At 29.2% G+C, this 23,767-nt stretch overlaps 3 protein-coding genes across 6 annotated transcripts; all 3 read right to left on the minus strand.

Moving 5' to 3' along the window:
- Nucleotides 1–127: 127 nt before the first annotated feature.
- On the minus strand, nt 128–2,265 carry LOC145185772 (uncharacterized). The gene has a single exon (XM_080061781.2). It carries the CDS (start codon nt 1,828–1,830, stop codon nt 808–810), a length of 1,023 nt encoding a protein of 340 aa, XP_079917907.2. The 5' UTR covers nt 1,831–2,265; the 3' UTR covers nt 128–807.
- LOC145185769 (rho guanine nucleotide exchange factor 10-like) lies at nt 2,256–18,318 on the minus strand. Of its 4 annotated transcripts, XM_090098130.1 has the most exons (23): nt 18,202–18,318; nt 15,893–16,208; nt 15,278–15,400; nt 14,929–15,113; nt 14,245–14,353; nt 13,878–13,966; nt 13,710–13,787; nt 13,328–13,501; nt 12,729–12,845; nt 12,369–12,623; nt 11,683–11,736; nt 11,466–11,554; nt 11,232–11,377; nt 10,922–11,022; nt 10,727–10,839; nt 10,364–10,589; nt 6,551–6,768; nt 6,206–6,289; nt 5,913–5,980; nt 5,487–5,629; nt 5,104–5,278; nt 4,347–4,595; nt 2,256–3,991 (listed from the first exon to the last, which is right to left on the minus strand). In XM_090098130.1, the coding sequence occupies exons 2-23, from the start codon at nt 16,197–16,199 to the stop codon at nt 2,559–2,561; spliced, it is 4,536 nt and encodes a 1,511-aa protein (XP_089954256.1). In that variant the 5' UTR covers nt 16,200–16,208; nt 18,202–18,318; the 3' UTR covers nt 2,256–2,558. The 4 variants fall into 4 exon arrangements, with proteins under 4 accessions (XP_089954256.1, XP_089954255.1, XP_089954257.1 ...); XM_090098129.1 differs by lacking the exon at nt 18,202–18,318 and having other exon boundaries at nt 15,893–18,033; XM_090098132.1 differs by lacking the exons at nt 2,256–3,991; nt 4,347–4,595; nt 18,202–18,318 and having other exon boundaries at nt 5,063–5,278; nt 5,531–5,629; nt 15,893–18,033.
- A 1,705-nt stretch (nt 18,319–20,023) lies between these two features.
- On the minus strand, nt 20,024–22,678 carry LOC145181359 (zinc finger MYM-type protein 1-like). The gene is made up of 2 exons (XM_090098739.1): nt 22,126–22,678; nt 20,024–22,020 (listed from the first exon to the last, which is right to left on the minus strand). Exons 1-2 carry the CDS (start codon nt 22,676–22,678, stop codon nt 20,024–20,026), a joined length of 2,550 nt encoding a protein of 849 aa, XP_089954865.1.
- Between the last annotated feature and the right edge of the window lie 1,089 nt (nt 22,679–23,767).

Here is a 23,767-nt window from a genome sequence, read left to right on the forward strand (position 1 = left end):
ACTTTAAAGAAATTAATACACAATTTAAGGAATGTGCTGCTGTCAACAATTTTATGCCAATATCAGTTTACATAAAATTTATCAGAATTCAAAACAACATAAAGAAAATGATAAAGCCTAAAATATGCAGAAGATTGATTTTTATTAATAATGCAATCAAATTATTTAATAACATAAGGTGATGCACTCATTTCTTGTACAAAAAATAAAAACCAACAACGTTAAACATCAAAATCTTTCTTGTAAATAAATAACATTATATAAAAAGACTTTTTAATTAAAAAATAATAAGATTATTATTTTTTAAATTCACACTTATTACTTTACTTTGAAAAAACAACAAAAAACAACTAAAAACATCAGCAACAAAGAAAAAATATTTCTAATAAAAACAAATAATATAAACATTTCTTTTTTAATCTTTAGTTGAAATACTATACATAGAACTGAGATTGCCAGATGAATGGTTGTAATTTTCCTAGAAACTAAATGGTTATATTTTTCCTAGAAACTAGAATGCTAAAAACATTTTAAAATATTTACACACTGATTTGTATAATAATATTACCATTACACTTAATAATCTTCGTCATAAATCTTTGGGAAAAAAAATTAAAATATTTTTTTTAATTTTCATTAAATAGAAATTAACAATGGATCCCTGAGCTTAAAATTTCACCAGTAAATAAAAATCCTGTATAAATGTATATCTGTGTGTATATACATACAAACACTACATTACATACATACACATACATATATAATAGCTGTAAATATAATAAATGCAAACATATATATTAATGGAATTTAATGCATATCAAGACCTTGCATTTTCATGTTCATGACAGCTTTTTTGATATCCACACTAATTTTATCTTGAGTCTCATTCATTGTTTCTGAATATGTACATGGATGGTTATGCATATTGCTCAGATATTTAGACTTTGGAAGAAGACGATTTTTTACTTGTCGATTAACTGTTATATGCTTATAAATAAACACTGATGTGGCACACATAGTAACATCAACTAGAAGCCTATCTTTCTCATCAGCAAGATTATCAGCCATTTGTATAGAATTCAATAAGGTAGATTCCTTGGAATACAATACTTCTACTATGTCTGACCGCTGAAGCAAACAAACTTTACTCCAGAAGCATTTTGGTAAAACCCTAACATGGGAATGTCTTTGTAAGTTTTGCTCATGTTCATACTGTCCACTCTGCTCAAAGTTTTTTCCGATATATAAAGAACCACCGGCTTTTAACATCGGAATCATTTGTTTAATTGTCTTGCATTGCCATTCAGGGGGATAAATAGATAAAACACTGTCTACTATAGCATGGTCGAATCTTACATTGTTTTCAAAATGTAACTTGTCTAACTCAAATGGTTGTGATTGTTTGAAAGTACCATTAACTAATTTGTTAACGTACTGAATTGAATCAGAATCTTTATCAACTCCATAAAGTTTTACATCAGGAAATAAATCATGCAGAGCAATTAACCATTCCCCACAATGCAGGCCATTAACAAAAATTGAATCACCATTATGAATATTTAGTTGCTTGGCAACTGTACTTATTGGTGGATAAGCACTACTTCGGTTCCAACCTTCTAAATGTTTACAAAAACGTTCTTCATAAGAAATTCCTAATACTTCACCTTCAATCCAGTTTGCAATCTGGTCAGTAAGTTTGCTTAACTGATAATGAAGGAACCCGTCTGCACTTTCATCTTCGTGAACATGAGAAAAGAACAACAAGAATGTAACTAATGCAAAGCAAATACACAACACCAATATCTTTTTAATGAATGACCGACCAAACATGATTTTTATTTCTAAAAAAGAGAAATTCGCCCTAAATTCATTTAAATTATCAGTAAAATGTAACTTTTGCCACGGAAAAATGTTAGCAATTACACAGTAATCACCAAGTTGTCTGTTAAAAAATTTATGGATGAAGGATGGATCAAAAGAACAACATCTGGTGGTTTTATTTTATTTTTACTGAGTTCCATTTTTCATTAAGCTCTTCATTCGTAGAATCCAAAAAATTACAAAAAAACTTTAAACAAACATTTTTGAAAATAAATTGAATTCTTAAAAAACAAATTTGCCATAAAATATTTTGTTTAAACCAATAGAGGTATTGAAAAAATGTGGCAAAAAAAAATCCTTTTTTTCCCACATTAAAAAAAAAACTTTTGCTTGATAGGTTAAAAAAACTTTAAGTCATAAATTTAAAACAACTGTTTGGATTTATTTTCTGTATTAAAAAAATATATCTAAGAAAATCTCTGATGAAAATATTAAAAAATTGTGACTGATGTAAAAAAATATCAAGTTAAATTAAAAATAAAAGGTTCTTATTTTTACATGGTGTATATGTATATTACAATAACATTTATATTGTGCTTAATATTTACAAAAATATTAAAAAAATATGTTAAAAATATATTTAGAAAAGCTTCAACAAAAATTTTTATTTCACAAAATTTAATGCACATTTTTAAAAAAATGATAAAAATATTCAATATTAAAAATAAAACAAAAGATTACGCCAACTTCCAAATGAACAACTGAGCTTCACAATCAGTAGAAGAGAACACTTTAAAAAGATCTAAAGTGGTCGATGCTCGTCGAGCGTTTCTTAGGTCAATGTGACCTACACCTATACTGATAACATACCATGGAGATAAAAGCAATTCCCTGTGAACATCTTCATCTTGTTTTGAGACTTCGGTTAAAGATGCATAATAATTTTCATTAGTTTCATATGAAACTGCTGAGGTATTTATTGATATCTCTTTCTCATAGGCTTTAAGGCCAATCATAGATGAAACAGAGCTACTTAGAGGAGCATTTAAAAGTGACATATAATCAGATTCTTGATGATTTTTATTGGTAGAAGGGGTTTTAGGCAGAGGAAGTTCTTTATACAAATCATCTAAACAAGGTATTACTTCAGTAATAGAATTCGTAAGTGAACTATTTGTGTTAAATCTTGAACTTTTGTCTATAATAGCATAGGATAGGTCAGAAATCTCAACAGGATGCTCATAATTAGACGATTGCAACAACTCATCACAATTTGAGACATTAGATTCATATTCTGTTGTCTTAAGTCTTCCATCTGAATCTGCAAAAGATTGAGACAAATCAACAGATTGTGCTTTAGTATAGCCATCGGTATACTCATTTGATAAACTCTTTATCAGTTTAATAGTTGTATTATTAGTATTAGAATCTTCCTCTGGTAATAGCTCATCAAGATTAACAAGATTTTCAACAGTTTCATTTGATAAAAGTGCCTTATTGCTATCTTCTTCAGGGTCTGATGCTATATTTGTAATTATACTGGTTGATGTGCTGTCAACAGATTCAATGGCAGGAGGAGAAGCAGAATCACTTTTTAGTTTCTCACAACCACTTTCAACTTGTGCAGACTCAACAGATATCATGTAACTGCCGATATCTTGAATTTGTGCAGCATTTGCAATTAAGTCCACCTTTTTTGATTGAGAATCTTCAAGAATGTTTTCTTTACTTAGGTCAGTTTCTAATGAATTAAAATTGATTTCAGAATCTGTGATAGGAACAGAACTTTCCAGATCTTCTTTAATGGGAAAATCTGTGTCTGTTGTTTTTTCTAAAGTATTTGAAACAGGTGGCAAGTTTTCGAAATTTTGAAAAGGTTCTATAAAATTATCATTAAAAGTTGTGTGATCTTCAAAAGAAAAACATAGATTGTCATTGACACTTTTGCACATCTTTTCACTGTGTTCATGAATATTAACACCAGATTCATCATTTTTGTCACCATTTTGTGTCTTTTTTATATCATATTCATTCGCAGTAACATCACTAACATCTTCAGCCTCAACTGTGAAGTAATAAGGCTCTTCTGCTGATAACATGGGATGGTGAGAATTTTCACCCAAAGTTTCTTTAGATGAAACCATTGAATCAGCCAAAACATTATCTCGTGCTAAACAGGACAATCATGATAATTAAAAGTATTTTAAAAAATACATTTTTAATACTGAATAAATAATTATAAATAATGAATGCAATTTTATATGAAATACAAAATTTATTAGAACCTGATGGCAGAAAATTTTATAAGGAGATTAAATAAAAAGCTATTATATAGCTTTAACCATTGTTAATTAGTAATAACTATTTAAAATGCTGGCATTTAAACAATTATTACTATTTCAAAATGAAAACTACATCAATATGCACATTAGTAAAATTGATCCTAGTTACTGCTTATCAATTCTAATTATTTGTAAAACAAGGTACAAAATTACACACACAGAAAAACAAAAAAAAAAAGTCACCTGCATTCATGGCATCTTGCTGTTTTCTATTGGCTTGAACTTTAAAAGCATGAAAATATTTAACTGGCCCTTTGTGTGCATGAAAAGATATGCAAGCTTGTCCTGACACAGTTGGAATACCTCCCAACCGAGGAAGAGGATATGTAATTATCAATCCAATATTTAAACCCACCCAAAGGAGACCTTCTTTTGCAAGCAGTGATGTTACATAAACTTTATCCAAATTTGATCCAGGTATAAGATCAATATCTATCAAAACAAAGAAGATGTAACACAACAACAAGAAAACAGTAATAGAGAAAAAGTATTTTCTGTTCATTAAGTGTAAGTTTAAAAATTAAACTTTTGTTGTATTTTTAAATTAAGGTTATGTAAACATATCCTCTAATCTTTTTAAACAACAGAGGAGTTGAGACAACAAGTCTTTTTGCAATAAAACTAACAAATTCCTACAGGAAACGAAATACTTTTAGATTACATTAAATATTAAAATACTTTTGTAAGCCTTAATTACTTTAGTTTTAAGTTCAACTTTTTAACCATTAAAATTTGCAGCAGCAAAAGTTTGTAGACAAACTTAATCATTTACAAAGATAAGTTGTTAAAAAAAACGTATCAAGGTTTTGCCAAATTTTTTAACATTTTTTCTAATGAGTGTACTTTCAATTGTTAAAAATTGCAATCATTTATTAGCGAACACAAATCAAAAGCACAACTTTATGAACAGCAAAATATATTTAGCCTGGACAATTGTTACCATTTTTCATTCGCAACAATGGTGTAGTCACACTAATTGTCTGTAAAAGCTCATGTGTTTCAATATGGTACAGATTTAGATTTGCTGATTTCCAATTGGAAACCCAAACTCCCATGCCACACAATGCTAAGTTTCTTACAGGTCGTTTAATATATTCGCTAGTGTCAATTTTTTGCTAAAAAAATAGAAACTAAACTTAAGTAAAATGTTAGATTATTTTATGTAAAAGAAATATTTTTAAAAAGAAGTTTAATGGTAACTATATTCCTTGGGATGTAACCTTGGTGATGATATTTCAAATGAGACCAGTTATGATTCAAAACATATGCTGACATAATCTCATTAATTAGCATCTAAGCTTTTACATGCATCTAAGCTTTTACCCTTATGCCAAGTGTATGTGTATCCAATATGAGTATGTGTATACCACTTGCACACCAAAGACTTCCATCCACTTCTGACAAACACATCACTGATTGAATGCCCAAATTTATAATGGTGGGGTATGCAATGTCCCAACTGCCATCTAGAAAAAGAAAGCTTTTTTTTGAAATTTTTTTTTTTATAATAAAGCATCAACAAATATCAGTACAAATAGACATAAAATTAATTTACTTTGAAAAGATGATTAATAAAAAGTACCAAAAGACGAATAATAAAAAGTACCAAAAGATATAGAAGTTATTTTTGCCTCATTCAATTATAAAAAGTGAAAAAAATTACCATTTTCTCTATTAAACACTAAAAAAAAAATTTTTTTAGTGTATGATAAAGAAAATGGTAAAAATAATAAAGAAAATTTAACATACTCATCTTCCTTCTGAAACACGCTAACATGCCATTAGCAAGACCAAGAAATACTTTGTCTTGGGAGAATCTATGTAAATGAAGAAACTATGAAAAAAAAAAAAAAAATCAAGACAAAAAAAATCAAGACAAAACTGATGCCTTAATTTTCTCTTTTTTGTCATATACTACAATTCATACATATGTTTTACATAAACAAGGATTGTTGAAGGTTCTTGAAACTAATCATTTTAAAAGATTAACAAATTATAAAGATGTTGTATTTTGACTGAAATCTGAAACAATAGAGACTTACCTCATACTAACAACTGAATCTTTTAGTACAGTTTTAAAGAAAAGTTGTTTTTTTTGTAGACTGTCTGTTGAATATACTAGAACTCTTAAATAGAGCAGCAAATATTAAGTCACAAAGAACACGTAAAATATATATTAAGAAAAAATTCCACAAGAAAAACTTTTTTAACAACCAATTTAAGAAAAAATAACAACAAACGCCATGACAACAAACGCCATAAAAAAAGAAAGCAACTCAGTCTTCTGGTAAAAAGTACAAAGAGATTCGAAATGGTTGAAGAAAAAATAAGTAAACTTTTAGTTACTCAGAACTTCTTTAGGAATACCTAAAAATAAATTCATTTACTTTCCAGTTATAGCTCCTATCCATATTGTAAAGCCATCTGTTTCCTCAACTATCTCAGCACAACATATTCTTGCATCACAAGCAACAAAACTCTCATAAGTGGAAGGGTTAGATGTCATTTCAAGTATGGTAACAACACCAATGTGCTCAGTGCCCGAAAAAACCCACAACACTGGATTAGCAGCGTGGGTATAAGGTATCTCCAGAATGGTCTCCACCTAAAATACAAATTAATATAAATATTTTACATATTAATAATATTAATAAAATTATTATATTAAATAAAATATTAAAGTGTAGATCACAAAGAAGAAAAAAATTAGCATATGCAAGGAGGCAGTTTGAATGGATTTCTAAGCATAAATGTTCAGTGAAGAATTTATGAATAAAATAAAACCAAATAATCAAATGTTAATTACCATTATCCCTGAGTATTTAAAGTTAAAAAATAAATAAAAGTTTATTTTACTAAAGTTTAGCGACAATGATCATTTACATAAATAGTGATAACAACAATACTCTTAAATTTTATTTGATGATTGTTTTTTTGAGTAAAAATCAAATGAATCACATGGCCAAAAATCAAAAAAGTGACTTACTACAAATTTTTTAGTACAAAAAAAAGTAGATTTAGATGCTAACACCTTTACTAAGGTTTTTTTTAATTGATGAGGTTTTAAAACGTAACAGACTTAATAGCAGTGGCTTCTTATAGTTTGTTATAGATTTTGGATAAAATTTATCATGATGCAAGATTATAGCAATTATTATGTTTTCATAATATATTTCGATGAAATATATTCAATACAGATCATTAGAAAGGTTTTCAAATAGGCAAGTAATAAAGTAATTAAATTTCAGAAAAAAATCCATACTGTTTAATATCTAACCTGATGTTAAATATGTGTGATATAGCGACCACACTTCTCAGTGAAGATGTTTAATACCTCTGAGAAGTGCGATCCCTAAGAAGTGTGGCCTGTCAACATCTGTAATCTTGAGTATGAAATATTTTTGAACAATTTATGATTTTCCAAATGAGGAAAGAAAAAATGTTTTATCATTTATCGTCAAAACAAAAACAAATTTGCTTTGACGAAAAAATAAAGTGAATCTGCTTTGATGAAGAAGCAAAGTGAACCTGCTTTGACGAAAAACTAAAGTGAATTTGCTTTTTGTGTTGATAGAAAAAAGTTATTTTTGCTTTAACTTCACATTTTTATGGTTTTAAAGCTCATAGTTAATTTAAGAGAATAACATTGTAAACTCAATGTATTTTTTATCGTTCCACTGATCAACCAATAAACCACAACAACAAGATTTTTTTTTTGCTTTGCAAGTTATGAACTTTGTTATGAACTAAGAACAAAGAGGGAATCAAAATGCGGCACTCTTTGCATTACATTAAACAAAACAAATTTGATAAAATGAATCATGTTTAGCTTAATTCAGTATTTGAAAGAAATGATTTAATTTGCATAACGAATAATATAAATTGATACTAAAACATTTGTTTTAATAACAAACCAAGAAGGTTCAATAAATGAAAATGCAAAACAAAGATTGATAGTAAATACACCATTTAATTCAAAAACAGAATCTGTCAAAAAGAGATTTTTAGTTACAAAAAGAACAGCACTTGATAAACATAATTTTAATTTAGACAAGTTACTTAGTGTCATTGCAAAAAAGGCAACATGAATCATTTTTGCTTTAACTCAACTAAGTTGCAAAAGAAAATGGCATCTGAAGAATTTTTTGCATGCTTCTTGGGTAATAAACTTTCAAAACGTGTTTATGAAAATACTTATAAAGAAGTTCCATGCATTACATCAAGCAATCACTGAAATAAAAAATGAGTCACCTTAAAAAAACTTCCATCAAAGTTACTGAAACAAAGGCCAAAGTTAAACTGCAAGATCTTATGGACCATACAGCCAAGCAGCTTGTGAAATTACAGGAAATGGAAATTTTACAATATTTATATAATAACAAAAAAGACAGATGAGTTAATACTAAAAAGTAGTTGGGGTATGGATGTAACATTAGGCCACTTAAAATACCACCCATGTTTTAACAATTCCAATAGAAATAACCTACAAAATTTGGATCTTTTAGCCACAGCAGCATCAACTCTTTGACAACATGTAGATTTGGGCCCAAACAATATTTTACGAAATAACATATCTCAGGGTGTTAGATTATGTTGACCAATTAACATGTGACAACTAAAAATCCGGACAAACTTTGTAGCCTCAATATGTTAATCTAAAAAATGAAAGCAGCTGTGCGTCATAAGTGCCAAAAATTTGTTGTACCTTTTTTTGAAAAAACTTGTGATCATTAATGATGAGTCATATTTTCCTTAAAGAAACACCAATCTTTCTGACAACGCAGGATATTATACTTCTGATCCTGATGCAAAGCCTAATGAGGTCATGCTCAAAAGAATATAAGTCAAAATTATTAGTTTGGATAGCCTTGTCTGAGAAAGGAGTCTGAAAACATAACATTGCTTCTTTGGGCCAAGCAGTCAACAAGGATGTATACATTTCTGAATGTCTGATTAAGTTAAAGAACTTCATCAACAAGGCTCACAAAAACGACAAAACTGTGTTCTGACCTGATCAAGCTTCTACACACTATTCAAACAAAGTACAAGGTTACCTAAAAGATGAAAATATCGAATATGTGCTAAGAGACAAAAACCCTGCTAATGTGCCCAAATTAAATTTTTTAGATAATTGGCAAGCTAAAAATTTCATCCAAATAAGAAATCCAATCAAGTATTGTATCAAAAATTCAACCAAAGTTGATACATTGGCTTGGGGGTGAGTACTTTCACAAAAATTAACAGTGTTTGTCAAAATGGACTAATAAACTAATATTTTTAACTTTTCAAGTTAAAAAAATTGATAACTCTGCTCAAGAGATATTCATTTTCAAAGTTTGTCCGGATATTTAGTTGTCACATGTTGTGTTATGAATTTATAAATTTAATTGTGAACACCAGAAAAATAAGCAGAGAAACTAATTTGTTTGACATTTTTATTTGAGCTATGCATACTTCAGACCCCAGAATTCAATTTCATTAGCGAGAAGATTGAAAAACAGGAAACATTTGAACTTACCATATTAAGTTAAAAGTTTGTTAGCAGTTCGAAAATGAAAGTGAAAATTTTTCTGATATGGAATCAAATGAAATTGATGACTTAAAAGAATTATATCTAAATGTTGACACTGTTGATGAAAATTTAAAATTAGATGCAGACAAGAATATTGAAAATACTGATGTTTAAATAAAGTTCTGAACTGTGTACAATAAACAACATTTTTAGGGATTAGTTTACAATGTAAATTTATTAAATAAACAGAAAATTTAATCAAGAAATATTAGACTTTGTACTGAAAATTATGCAGACTGAATCATTTAACTACAAGGGGAGTGCAGCTGCACCTTGGTTCCCATCCCTATCAAAACCCCGACCCACCCACCCCCACTATGCTCATGAACAGGTCTAAACACAAAAATCAAAAATATGTTCATTAAATATTATATAAGTCTCTGTAATTACTAATACAATGATAATATTTTTGGCTACCTATTTCAATGGAATTCTCCACTGTGCAAAGACTTCTTAAAGAATAATATAGAATAAAAAATGTTATAAAATAAATATCAATATAAATGTTATAAAATAAATATCAATATAAATGTTATAAAATAAATATCAATATAAATGTTATAAAATAAATATCAATATAAATGTTATAAAATAAATATCAATATAAATGTTAAAGAATAAGTCTTACAGTATACTTAGGGTCAATTGCAAAAAGTGGAAATTTTTTTGTTATCAGTGGAAGCGTCCTTCGTAAAACCGCAGTCTCTCCAGCTGACACACTTTCCTCTTGCATATACCAACCAGGGTTATTATCAAGTGAAAGATGTAGCTTGACATTGTCTAGTTCTGCTAGCCATTCCATCTTTTTTATGGGTGAATTAACATTAAATAGAAGAGATACTCGACCATTCCCCCTTAAAGAATATATAGAAAATAGAAGAGATACTCTACCATTTCCCTTTAAAGAATATATAGAAAATAGAAGAAATACTCTACCATTCCTCATTAAAGAAAAAATATAGACAAACCAAACACAGAAAAATTGTCTCACTGCATATCTGGAATAGATAACTCAATCCAATGCATATTTGCCAACGCCATTTCTCCATTGAGCACATTTCTGACATCTTTAAACCAGTTATTAACTTTATTGACGTTAGTAAACTAAATAGAAACCAAATGTTATTTTCCATTAAACTGCAAAGAAACTTTAAACAACCCAAGTATGCTAATGGAAACTACAGACCTTGTAAGTTCTTCTAAGAGATGCAACAAGACCACATATTTGACCAATCACATTTATGTCATGCTGCAGATCATTGATCCTCTCAGGACAAGGATAAGTTGCTGCAAACACAAACTTTATTGATATCAATTAATTTTTGAAATTTTTGAAATTTCATAAAACATTTCACTAAAAAAACTTGAATTATAATAACATTTTCTTCTTCAACAAGAATTTTATTTATTGTAAAAAAAAAAAAAAACCCTGTAATAATTATCCTTAATACTCAGAATATTTTTACTGTGGCAAAATCATGATACAAAATACTCACAAGAATTTGATTGTTGGATGAAACTCTTGTGTTGGATCATGTTTACAGAAACACCTTTCCCAATTTGATCTACATTAACATCAATAATAGGAACACACCATTTAACCTCATACCGTTTGTTGGACATGCGTTTGATTTGTTGATGCCTTTAAACAAGTTCATTAAAAAAAGTTTCAAATAAGTAAAACAAATAAATAACTGTGAATCTTATTTGAAAAAGTAATTTAAACTTACTTATGTAAGTGACGTGTACACACCAGCATATCACTTAGCATAAACAAACGCAGATTTTTGGTTTTAACAATGTTTCCGTCTTTAACAACCTGGCAAACATAAATTTATTAAAACTTGTATACATCATGCAGGCCTTTTATTTATCATATATTTTATTTGTACTATGATCTTAACAAAAATATATTTCAATTTAATAAACAGGTAGAAAATTACTTACACAGAGGATCATGTCATCTTGACGCACGAAATATCTTTTGCTAGATGCAAATGACTTAAAATAAAAAAAAACCTTTGAACTTAAATAACAAAAGTTTAGCAAGAAGAAATGATCATGATGAGAAGCATCTTTTATTAACAAGAAATACAAAGAATAAATTTATGCATAGTTAACATGATGTAAGATAAATAAAGCATACTGTATATACAGGTGTATAAGTCAAGCTAATTTTTCAGTTAGTAATAGAAGGCCAACTTAACACAGGTATATATGGTGCACAAAGTCATCAAAAATAGTTGGAAGAAAAAGAAAAAAAACTATTTTAGGAATGATGAATGAACATATGACATCTAGTGATAAGAGAGAGAGAGAGAGAGAGAGAGAGAGAGAGAGAGAGAGAAGGATTATGTAAAACAAAATGTTACATTGGAAAAAGAGGGATATAAGAGAGAGAGAGAAGGATTATGTAAAACAAAATGTTACATTGGAAAAAGAGGGATATATTTTAGGAATGATGAATGAACATATGACATCTAGTGATAAGAGAGAGAGAGATATAAGAGAGAGAAGGATTATGTAAAACAAAATGTTAAATTGGAAAAAGAGGGATATAACTAAAATAAATTAACTCATTAAAAATAATAACATCAATAAGGATAATGCAAGCATAATGCATTTATAACCACCTTTGAAAGTCCATTACAATACATATCCAGTTGTTTAACTTTGTGCTTCATCAAAGTGTCCCTCCTTTTCTCAGCCAAAGTCTCTGACAAACATTCAAGGTGTGTTAGTGACATTTGTAAAGCCAGCCTATCTGGATGTGGAAAAGGAGTAACTTTCATAAGGGCTTGGACAAGGACAACAAGCTGTGGTATGACCATTAAAGGTTGCCTCATTAAATTGTACAAAGACTGTTGGTTATGCAGATAGTGACGATACTGAAATAAGTTTTACTTTAAAAAGTTAACTTGCAATACACTAACAAATTTATAAAAACAAAGTATTTGGGCTTCAATTTGAGAAGAAATTAAAAAAATTAGCACCTTTAAAAAATTTAAGAAACTTGGCACAAGTTTGCACGTTTCTTTGATGCTATCCATTGCATTAGAAAAATGACAAACAAAAGAACTGTAGGCTTTGAGCACTAGTGACTTGGAAAACTAAAAAAAAAAAAAATTAAACTGAAATGTAATTGAAAAGACAAATTGATGTTGAACAAGTGTATGCAGAAAAATTTATGAACTTTTTTACAGAACTTTTTTAAAAAAAAAAAAATGCTTTTAAAGCCTGACTGCTTGCTTTTTGGTTGAAAATAACAATGAGGTTTTAATCATGTGATCATTTGTTATAAATTTGTTAAATAATCATGAGATTATTTGTTAGATCAGAAAATTTAAGTAACATTATACTAACCCTTATAACATTTCATGAAATTTAATTCATTTTTGTTTCAAAATAACAATTCACAAGAAATTTATGTTCAAGTATTTTGTAGATTTTTACTGACAAGTTACCTCATAAACAGTTCACTTGAATTTTACTTGAGACCATCAAAATATTCAACAGCTTTTGTGTTATAGAAAACATTTTTGAAAATTAAGAATACAAAAAAATTAAAAAAAACACTAGAGGTCTGACATACTGAAGCATATATCACATCCCCAATTGTGTCTGTATTTAGCCAGTCCTTAGCACGATCATTTAGAGCCATATTGAACAGCTGATGACACTGATAAATTTCATGGACGTGTTTAAAAATGACTTTGACACGATCAAGACTTATAATCCTGCTTTCTTTAAGTGGTTCTTCATACTCCTTCACAATTAACAAAAAAAAAAAAATTTCCATCTTATGAAATGTTTAAGATAAAATCGGGGCTTTTTACTATTTTTAAAACTATAAAAAAAAAAAAAAATTCCAAAAAAAATGTTAAGAAGTGTAATTATAGCCAATACTAAAACTAAAATACTCTTAGTGGGGTTTATAAAAAATGATCAAAACAAAAAACCAAGAAATTTCAAACCACAATGAGCCTTCTTAAATTTTTCATGTATATACGTTCATTCTCAAGAATACATTTGATGATTGAGTAGCGTTTTTTCTATACAAAAAATTTCAAGTTTTTAAAAAATGAAGAAATAAAAAAAAAAAAAAAAAAAAAGGAAAAAAAAAAAATCTGAAAAGTTGTTACTTGTATTTCATCAGCATTTTCTACCAATGGCGGAAGAGATGCTGGTTCTTCGTTCATGTTGATAGGGATGTAAGTCTCTTTATCAAGGTCTAAAAGCAAATTTTATTGCTGCTACAAACATTTAACAAAAATTTTCTAATTGCTGTAGTATTGTACAGAGAGGTATTACTTTCATGAACCAACTTCAAATAAAAAACCATTAAAAACCAGTATAAAAATGAGACAACAAAAAACTCAAATGCAAATGAATGAGATTTATTTATAATTTTAAAAGTATTCATTCATCAAAAACTCAAACAACAACCAACAAAACAACAACCAAAACAACCAAGAAAACAAAAACCAAAACAACCAACAAAACAACAACCTGATTCAGCAAGACTATCAAATATAACACTTCTTCTAGGTGGAAGAGGGGGTTTTGAAGACTCATTGTGTGTTCCAATTTCATGAATGCTGTCATAGTCAGTTTCAATCTGTATATATAAAAATAAAAAAAATAAAACCTAAAACAGAGATTTTTACACATAAAAACAGAGGAGTATGAAAATGAGTCTTATTGTAGATTTCAAAATTTAAAATTTTTTAAAATTACAAATTTTAAAAAATTTTAAAGTTATAAATTTTTTAAAATTACAAATTTTAAAACTAATTTGCAAAAAATTAATTTTAAAATTTGTAATTTGCAAAAAAATAGTATTAAGTTAGTAAAAGTTTTGCAAATAAAAACAAGTGCCAATGTATGTATGTATGTATGTATGTATGTATGTATGTATGTATGTATGTATGTATGTATGTATGTATGTATGTATGTATGTATGTATGTATGTATGTATGTATGTATGTATGTATGTATGTATGTATGTATGTATGTATGTATGTATGTAAGTCACAACTTTAAACCATTTTGAATGAAAAGTGTTTCTTAAAAACATAAGAAGCCAAAAATAAGTTGACTTATACACTGGTATATGTGTGTGCATTGTGTGTTTGTGTGTTGTGTGTGTGTTTTATTTTGATTTCCATGACCAATTAAAAAGAGAGTACTTACTGAATTAGATAAACTGTCATCAAGGCTCTTATGTTTGTATAGTTCACCAACAAGTTCATAAATTTTATCATCTTTGAAACTTGATGATTCAGATGAATCACTGGACTCATCAGAACTTGATGATCTTTCAAAATCAAGAGCAGACATTGGAAGAATAGTTGGATTTTCTAAATCATTTGGGAATCCTAAAAAAATGGAATTCTTTTTAAAATTTTTGTGTGCTTGTTATGGACAGGATTTTCATGATAACAAAATTTCAGCATTAAATCTAATTTAATAATAAACTACCATTTAATTACTATTGCCATTAAATCTTATTTGATACTACATAATATAAATCGAATCACACCTGTTTCTTTATCAAAATATCTAATTCCATTTTCTACATATCTTGTATTTTGTTCATCCCCAACATCTTCAGCTGCTATACTGCTGCATTCTGAGGTGATTGTTTTTACCAGACAAACTTGTGCTGTAAAAAAATAAAGTAAAAATGAATATTAAATATATATTTAATTTGATCATCTTTAGCATTTTTACAAATACTGATTTAGCTTTACATTAATTTTATATTTTTGTAGTTATTATAATTATTTATCATATAATTGAAACTAAACATTACTTGATAAAATTTAATTCAAGTGGACATCACTTAAAGTAAAAAAGTTTTTTGCAGAAACAAATTTTTTATTTCCCCTCTTAATTAGTTAAAAAAACAATAAAAAATAAAATAAAAAATAAAAAACGCTCTGGACGTCTTTTTTTTTTTTCTACAGGTCTCATAATTTGCCATAGAATCTTTTTGAGAATAAACTTTTTCTTTATAAAACCATTTGAGATTCAATTTTTCATTGTGCAAAATATGCCAGACATATTATGTAGGTAAAACAATATATGGTAAAGATTTAAATTATTTAAGATTAAATTATTTTTTTGTGGACAGATCCTAATAAATTCAACTTACTAACAGCTGCTCGTGCAGTTGAACTATTTTTCCGATTACGTGGTGGACGCACAGGAGAAAGGGAGTCATCTCCTTCAGTAACATTGATTTTTGTTTTTTCATCTGTTTTGTTTTTAATGGCTACATATCCACTATATTTTCCAGGTACACCATCTTTAAATCCAATAAGACTTGCCCTCATGCTTTCATTAAAAAGATGTGATCTTCTAATATTACTAAGGGTCTGCTTCTTTTCTTCATCTTCAAATGTTTTAAGAACTTCATAACAACTATCTTCATCACTAAAACTTTCACTATTTGGCTTCATTATTTTTTTCTAAATACAAAACATAGATAAAAGTAAAATTACTCTATATTATAAAAAACAGGCAACTTAGAGCAAACTTTACTTTATTTGACTAATTTCAGATTATTTACAAACTAGCCTTTTTGTTTGTTTCAGGACATGCTCAGATTTCTTTTTTATAAAAGTAGGAATAATTTTCTAGTAAAACTATTCATTTTCATTTTTTTACAATTTACAAATTCAAAATTTACTTTATAGAAAGAAGTACCTAAGAAAGTATAACTAATTCTTTAAATCTTTAATTTGTTTTTTAATTGTGGGCCGAATTGTTTCACTAGAAAACTCAAACTTTTTAAAAAGTAATTAATAAAGTCATTTAAGAAAGAGATAAATTGCTTTTAGGAATACTATTTGCACTGGCTCTCAAATCTTTTTTTATCATCTGATCCAACTTTTTTTTCTTTTTCTTTTTTTTGATTCTAGACCAAAATAAAAAATATCTTCATTACATGAAACAAAAACAAGAAATCTAAAAGATAACTGTATTTTCAAGAACATGATTATCAGCTGACTATAAGTTGTAAATGAAAAATTTCAAAGAAAAAATGTCAGTAACGCAATGTATAAAGATGTAAATTGACTTACTATAAAAAAGGTCAACAGAATAGAAAAAAATATAATTAAGAGTTTAAACTATGTGCAATTGGGGCTGTTCACCATGTAACACTGACCCACATTACTTCATCAAAATTAAATGGAAAAGGTAATAATGCACAAAGGTCATTGAGTAATTAACCAACAATTTACAAATCCTTAAACTGGGTTTCTTTACTGATGAAAAAGAGTACTTTTGTAAATATGCACCAATAGAACTAGGAGAAGCATTACCACAATCATCCAGATGACATCAAGATAGATCACCAGACAGCAAATAGTTGCATGGAAAAAAATAGATTGAAGCCATTAAAATATATTTAGATAAATGAAAAATAATTTCAATATACCTTTTTTTTTCTTCTCTTACCTTATTAATTTTAACAGTTAAGTTTAATCTTATTTATTTTATAAAGTATTATTTGAACAAAAGTATTGTCTCTTTTTTTCCCTTTTTTTTTTGATTTTTTTGTAGCTTACTGTATATAATAAAATATTACAATTTAAATCAAATTAAAAGTAAATTTAGGAATAGTATCTTTCTTAATTCAACAATTTCCTTGTGAATAAAAGTCTCTTAAATACCTAATATACAAAAAGCTACCAAATACAATATTGTAAATAGTTTACTTTAAGTATTCACTTTCATATTTCTTAGCCTAAAGTACGTTTTTAAACAAGAATGACAACATTGACAACAAAACATAAGCAGCAATAATAAGCACTTAATAAAGTATGCCATAAAACATGGCCATTGATATCTTCTTTTAAGTGGCAACTAATATGTACAAAAACATAATTAAGAAAAAACAAACTATAAGAGATGTTATGAAGTAGTAATTTATTTAGAATAAGAAGAAAAGTTTTAAAATAAATCTTTATCTACTTTTAGGAAAATATCTATATCTTTTTTTTAGAAGATAACATGAGGAGTTAAGGTCTACACATAGCTCAACTATGACATAACAAAAAAATACTGGGACACAAAAATATATACTATGACAAAAATATAACTGGGCGCCTTTTCTGATTTTTAGGAATGATATGCTTTACATGCATTTTTGTTATCTAGAAAAACTCATAAAATCATAAAAACTAAGATATGACACTTTACAATCTATTAGTTTGCACATAGGCAAATACACCGGTATTTAGCAACCGATAATAAACTTTTATATAACCGGTTAACTTTAATAAACGCTTTTTAATCGCTTTTTATGAACTATATAAGTTCACTAAAGTACTTTGATTGAGCTACCTAATCAATGCATACTAAATTAGAATAAAATCAATTAAATTTGATCATGAAAATTTGCGGTAATCATGAATGAGCGAGTAATAAAATTTTATTTACAAAGCCGTTTATTACCTTTAAAATTAAAGTCTTAAACAGCGCATAACAACGGGAAAAAACAAGTACGAAGCGTTTTTAGTTTCCATACACTACAAAATTTCGCTAGCTCACTACTATAGGGTTCTATGTTACGTTTTGCAAAACTGTGGTACAAAGTTCTATGACATTGAAACACCCACCGAGAAATAATATAAATTTTTAAATGTTTGGTAGAACTATATTATAAAAAAAACGTTTATGATTCTGTGTAAAACATCGAACATTGTGTTTTTTAAGAGAAGATAAACAGAGAATATCTACAACTTGCGTGGTCTAATTGACAACAGTGTAGTCAACGTAATGACTTCTAGAGACAAGAAAATGACTTTTAAAACGATATAATGACTTACATAATCGTAACGACAACAAAAGTGAAAGTCACATTTCTCACCATCAAATTTAATTAAGACGAAGCGATTTTTTGTCGAGAGAGTAAATAAACATGAAATTGTTGTAGCATAAAGATAACATAAAAAGCATCGACATGGGTGATCAATGACAGTGATGATTCTGTTTTTGATAAAGATGACGTACCAAAAATTGACAGAAGGTTTCCGAGTTCATCAACTCAGAAAAACTGTAAATTGCGTCTAGTGTAAGTCATCAAAAATGCAGAACGTACTAGGCAATTTTTTTTTCTTTATTTCTAACTTTGCTATAAAATGTTATTTTAAATATGTTGAGGACTTATATTGTTTTGTTGCAACCTGCTGCTCTCGATTGCAGAGTCCTTCGTTTATTTTTTAATTGATGTAACACATTTATTGCCAGAATAACCGTCAAGTTTGATAGCTTCCCTGGTTTGATATTATGATAAAAATATTATGATAAAAATATCTTATCTTAAGTGAGCAGTTTACATTTTAAGCACTCTAAACCTCGAATGATTTAATTTTTTAACAAGTCCACTCACTTTTGATTTCTTTTTCTGCACTTAAGGAACCATTAAAAAAAGGAAAAATACCTCATGTAACAGAACAAATCAAAATTTCCAGGCAGATATTTGCATTGAGCCGTATCAGAATATAAAAAAATGAATGCCTAAAATTTGATCTTTGCTCGAAATGAGCTCTTTATCAAAAAATCTCATAAAAGCAGAGTCATTTAATGTTTTTAAAAAAATTTTTTAGCAATCAAGAAGCCATCTTAACATGATTTTAATCAGTGTTGGATTTTTTGTTTACAAGATAGCTCAGTTAGTATCAAAGTAAAATCTTCTTCCAAAATCAATATCATTCGGTCCACATGATGAATATTTTCAAATCGCCAACGAATTGTTATTTTATTTTTTGCAAATTCCACTGTGTTTTAAAATTTTTAGAGGTTCGCTTTAAAACTGTTGACAGTTGGAGAACTGATTACTTTATCTGGTAACATGTTCTATATACACGTAATGAATCTTCGTACTATTTTTATTTGGATGACAAAATTAACAAGATGAGGGGATTACAAACGGACAAAGTTTCTTTTTTAGCTTTGGAAGAAGCATAAAATTGCTAAAAGCTATTTACAAAACCTAATTGATAGTAAGCTTGCAAGCAGAAAATCGATGCCCATGGACTTTTTTGTTTTACTTATGAATGGACTTGTAAAACGAGTTCAATTTTTTATTATAACTATGCAGGGCCGTACCGAGCCAATTTTGCGCTTCGGGCAAGAAAAGAAAATTGCGCCCTCCCCCCCCCCCCCCCCCCCCCCAAAAAAAAAGGAGAAAATTCAACGAAAAAAATGATTTATTGATCACAAAATTTATCACATCAAGTTATAAGTAAAATTTGTCATTAAGGTTGCAAAAAATTTAGTTCAATGTCACTTTTCTGGCTTTTCTTGAGGCAAATTCACTAATGACATCATCAAAATCAATGTTGTTTGCCACTTCATTTTCAATTGAAATTATAGCCAAACTAGACAAACGTTCTTGGCCCATTTTTGACCTCATATAGTTTTTTATGAGCTTAAGTTTACTGAAACTTCTCTCACACGTAGCAACTGTGACTGGTATGGTGAGGAAGATGCGAATAGCAATTGCCGTGTTGGGATAAGCATCGGTCAAAGAATATTTATGAATGAGCTGCAAAATGTCGATCGGGGAAGATTTTTCAAAGTTGTCCATCATTGCGGCAGCTTGATATTTAAAGCTTGCCATTTCTGACTGGAAATCGGAAGAGTCTAAATCTGCCTTGTAAATTTGAGATAAATTTGCAGCTTTTTTCTTGAGTTCATCCACTGAACTTTTAGAGAGTGAATGCCCACTGAGGAAGTCAAAATCAGAGGATACAGCAGACATAGCCTCAAACCGCCACTCAATTTGTGTAATAATGCTGTCAAACACAAGGTTGCACTGAGATCCGAATTCTGTTTTTGCTGTGAGAAGGTGAGAGTCATCTTCAGCTTCATAAAGTGCCATCCGCTTTACTTTGCGCTTCCTCTTAATTGGAAAGCTTCCATTCAGAATCTTCGAGATGTTGGAGTGGACAACATTATCAAAGATGCCAAAGAAAAAGCTAACCAGAGCTTTTTCTGTGGCATCTTTGATAATGTTGTCCACTCCAACATCTCGAAGATTCTGAATGGAAGCCTTCAATCCTTTCATTTTTTTTGCAGCAATGTCAATTGAAATGGTTTTTAACTGAAGCTGTTTGTTTTCCCGGTCAATTAGAGAAAGAATTTGACTCCAGAAATCCAACAAACACAAAAAACTGAAATCAATTTGAATGAGAAGTTCTTTTGCACTGCTAACTGTGACAGCATTTGTCATGGGATTGTGGATAATGGATTCCAAAACTTGAAGAACGTCTTTGATTTGTCTGTGCAATGGTGTGATTGCTTCTTTTTTGGCAGACCATCTTGTGTCACTGTTTCCCTTTAATGAAATGGTCAACGTTTTCATCAGTTTTTCCCATCTTGACGTGGAGCTTGAAAAAAAGTTAAAGATGGCTTGAACCTTTCCAAAAAACGTAATCATGAGTGGGGAAACCTCAGCAGCATGAACACCAACAAGATTTAAAGTGTGAGCTGCACATGGAACAAATCTTGCTGACTCATTAAGAGAATGGATGTGAGCTTTGACGCCATTGTATTTTCCAGACATATTGGATCCATTATCATAGCCTTGGCCCCGGCAATCGGAAATGTTTAGACCATCCTTCATCAATTTTTCAGTTATCTCTGTTGCAAGACCTTTTCCGGTTTTTTGGTGAGATTCAATGAAGTCCACAAAGCTTTCCTTAATTGTGCAGGTTTCATCACTGATGTGGACATACCTGATGATCTGAGACATCTGTTCTATGTGGGAGGCATCTGGAGTGCAGTCAAACAGAACAGAGTAGTATTTAGCTTCTTTGATGTTTGACAAAATTTCGTTCCTGACTTTCTGCCCAAGTAACTCAATCAGCTCATTTTGAATTCGAGGAGAAAAGTAGGATGTTGTGTTTTTTTTTGCTTTAACGGACGCAATATGTTCAGTCACTAAAGGATAATAATGGCTAATTAACTCAATTAAGCTCAGAAAAATGCCACAGTTTTGTTGACCGATGTCTTCTGTTGTTCCCCGAAGGGCAAGATTGTTCTTGGCACAGAACAAAATTGCATCAACAATCACTTTCAAGATGTCTTTCCACTTTTTCATCTCTCCACTGATAACTCTCTGCAGATCAGAATCCAGGGTCTTTCCTTCCTTAAGTTTTTTTTCGAGAGTTCTCCAATCAGAATAGCATCTTTGGTGTTCATTGCTGTTTTCATGCTCCGGAATTCTTGGGTTTAGTTTTTTCCAGTCACAAAACCCTTTGGAAATTTCTGAGAAATTGTAGGTTTTTGTTGTTGAAAATAAAAAACAGCAAAAACAAAATAAAGAATCTTTTTTGTTGCTGTACTGCAGCCAAGTGCGAACAAACTTTTCACCATTGGGATGAATTTTTTCATACCATTTTGAGCTGAAGTGTCGCATTCTGTTGTCAAAATCACACAGCGTGTTTGGGAAAAACTCTCTTCTATCTTGCTCTGGCCCATGCTCAATCAAAAAGCATCTTATTTTGTCCGTTATTTTAGGCCATGTTGCTGGATCCCTGTGTTGAAAATTTTTTTCCGAGGCCACTGGAATTTCTGAGATTTCTGAATGAAGTTCATCCTCGTCCATTTCAGCTGGGCCTGAAAGCTGGGAATTTCCATCTTCCCTTATTGGTTCTGAATCAGTTGTGCAAAATTCTTCTTGACGTTTGCTTATGAAAATCTCCTCTTCAATTAATTCCAAATGATGATCTGAACTTAAGTCAATTATAGGATCTGTTAATTTATCATTAACTTCAATGCAAGTATCCTCCGAAATAATTTGTTTTTCCACTGAGTTTGTTACCAACCACTTTTTGAAACAGTTTCGTAGTTTCTCGTCACTCTCTTGGCGCTGTTTTCTTTTCTTCTTAAATTCAGCACCAGATAATTTTTTGGTTCGATTCATAATAAAATCATAATGTTCAAAGTTATCAAAGGTACGTTAGTGTTAAAGGGCGCTCTTTTGTTCAGTAAATGAGCTTTAGTATTTTAATATAACAAATTGAAAGCTTAATTAAAGCGAAGAATTATGTGGCAAATGCGTTTACTTCGTAGGCGATCTGAATTTAGATTTGCTTGAATACAACAAAAACAAAGACGTCAGAACTTTTTTTGATATTATGTTTTAAAATGGATTCGAATTACAAAAAATACTGCTACTTTAATTGATCAATTTATAATTAATAAAAACATAAAAATTAAAACAGGAGTATTTATTAAAGATATATCTGATCATTTTCCGGTTTTTATAACAGCACAAAAATCGCTAAATCAACTTCCTAAAAAGGTAAAAACTAAAAAACGAGTTATTAAAGACGCTTCTCTTGCGACTTTTTTTAGCCTTTTATCAACAACAAACTGGGAACCTGTTTTGAAAACAAAAAATACTTATGAAGCTTATGATAAATTTTATCATATATTTGAATGTCACTACAATTAAAGCATTCCCAATAACAACTAAATTTATTAAAACAAAAACTCAACAAAATCCCTGGATAACACCCGGAATCATAAAATCTTCGAAAAAAAAGCAACGATTGTATGAGAAGTTCATTAAAAAAAAGAACTTTTAAAATACAAAAATAATATACAAAAAACTTGGAACATAATAAAAGATATTGTAGGTAAAAAAGATATGAATATTAGTCGTTTACCAAAAAAACTAATTATAAATAACCGTGAAATTATTAACGACGCAATAATTGCTAATTCGTTTAACCATGCATTTGTTAGCACAGATCCATACCTAATATCATACCTAATCTCTAATAATAATACAATGGCTAATAATATGCTAACAGAAACAGAATTGCTTAATGCCATGTACTTACTTAAACCAAATAAAGGTAATGGAGTTGATGATGTAAGCAGTAATGTAGTAATTAAATCAATGCCTTATTTAAAAATTCCGCTTTCGCATATTTTTACGCTCTCTTTAAACCAAGGAATCTTTCCCGACAAACTTAAAGTTGCGAGGGTAATACCTATACTAAAA

This window comes from Hydra viridissima, unplaced genomic scaffold (genome assembly GCF_058129835.1).
Source record: "Hydra viridissima isolate aposymbiotic clone 2 unplaced genomic scaffold, HvirCarnegie_v1 scaffold_9, whole genome shotgun sequence".
Taxonomy (NCBI): Eukaryota; Metazoa; Cnidaria; class Hydrozoa; order Anthoathecata; family Hydridae; genus Hydra; species Hydra viridissima.

Bases quoted from the DNA above. Each gene is read 5' to 3' on its own strand.
- LOC145185772 (XM_080061781.2), bottom strand. From the start codon at position 1,830: ATGTTTGGTCGGTCATTCATTAAAAAGATATTGGTGTTGTGTATTTGC.
- LOC145185769 (XM_090098130.1), bottom strand. From the start codon at position 16,199: ATGAAGCCAAATAGTGAAAGTTTTAGTGATGAAGATAGTTGTTATGAA. The intron at 13,967-14,244 runs GTTGTTGTTTTG...ATTTGCTTTTAG, and splicing joins TGATAGTCTTGCTGAATCAG to ACCTTGATAAAGAGACTTAC. The intron at 3,992-4,346 runs GTGACTTTTTTT...TGTCCTGTTTAG, and splicing joins GCAAGATGCCATGAATGCAG to CACGAGATAATGTTTTGGCT.
- LOC145181359 (XM_090098739.1), bottom strand. From the start codon at position 22,678: ATGAATCGAACCAAAAAATTATCTGGTGCTGAATTTAAGAAGAAAAGA. The intron at 22,021-22,125 runs GTGAAAAGTTTG...ACAATTTCTCAG, and splicing joins TGAAAAAATTCATCCCAATG to AAATTTCCAAAGGGTTTTGT.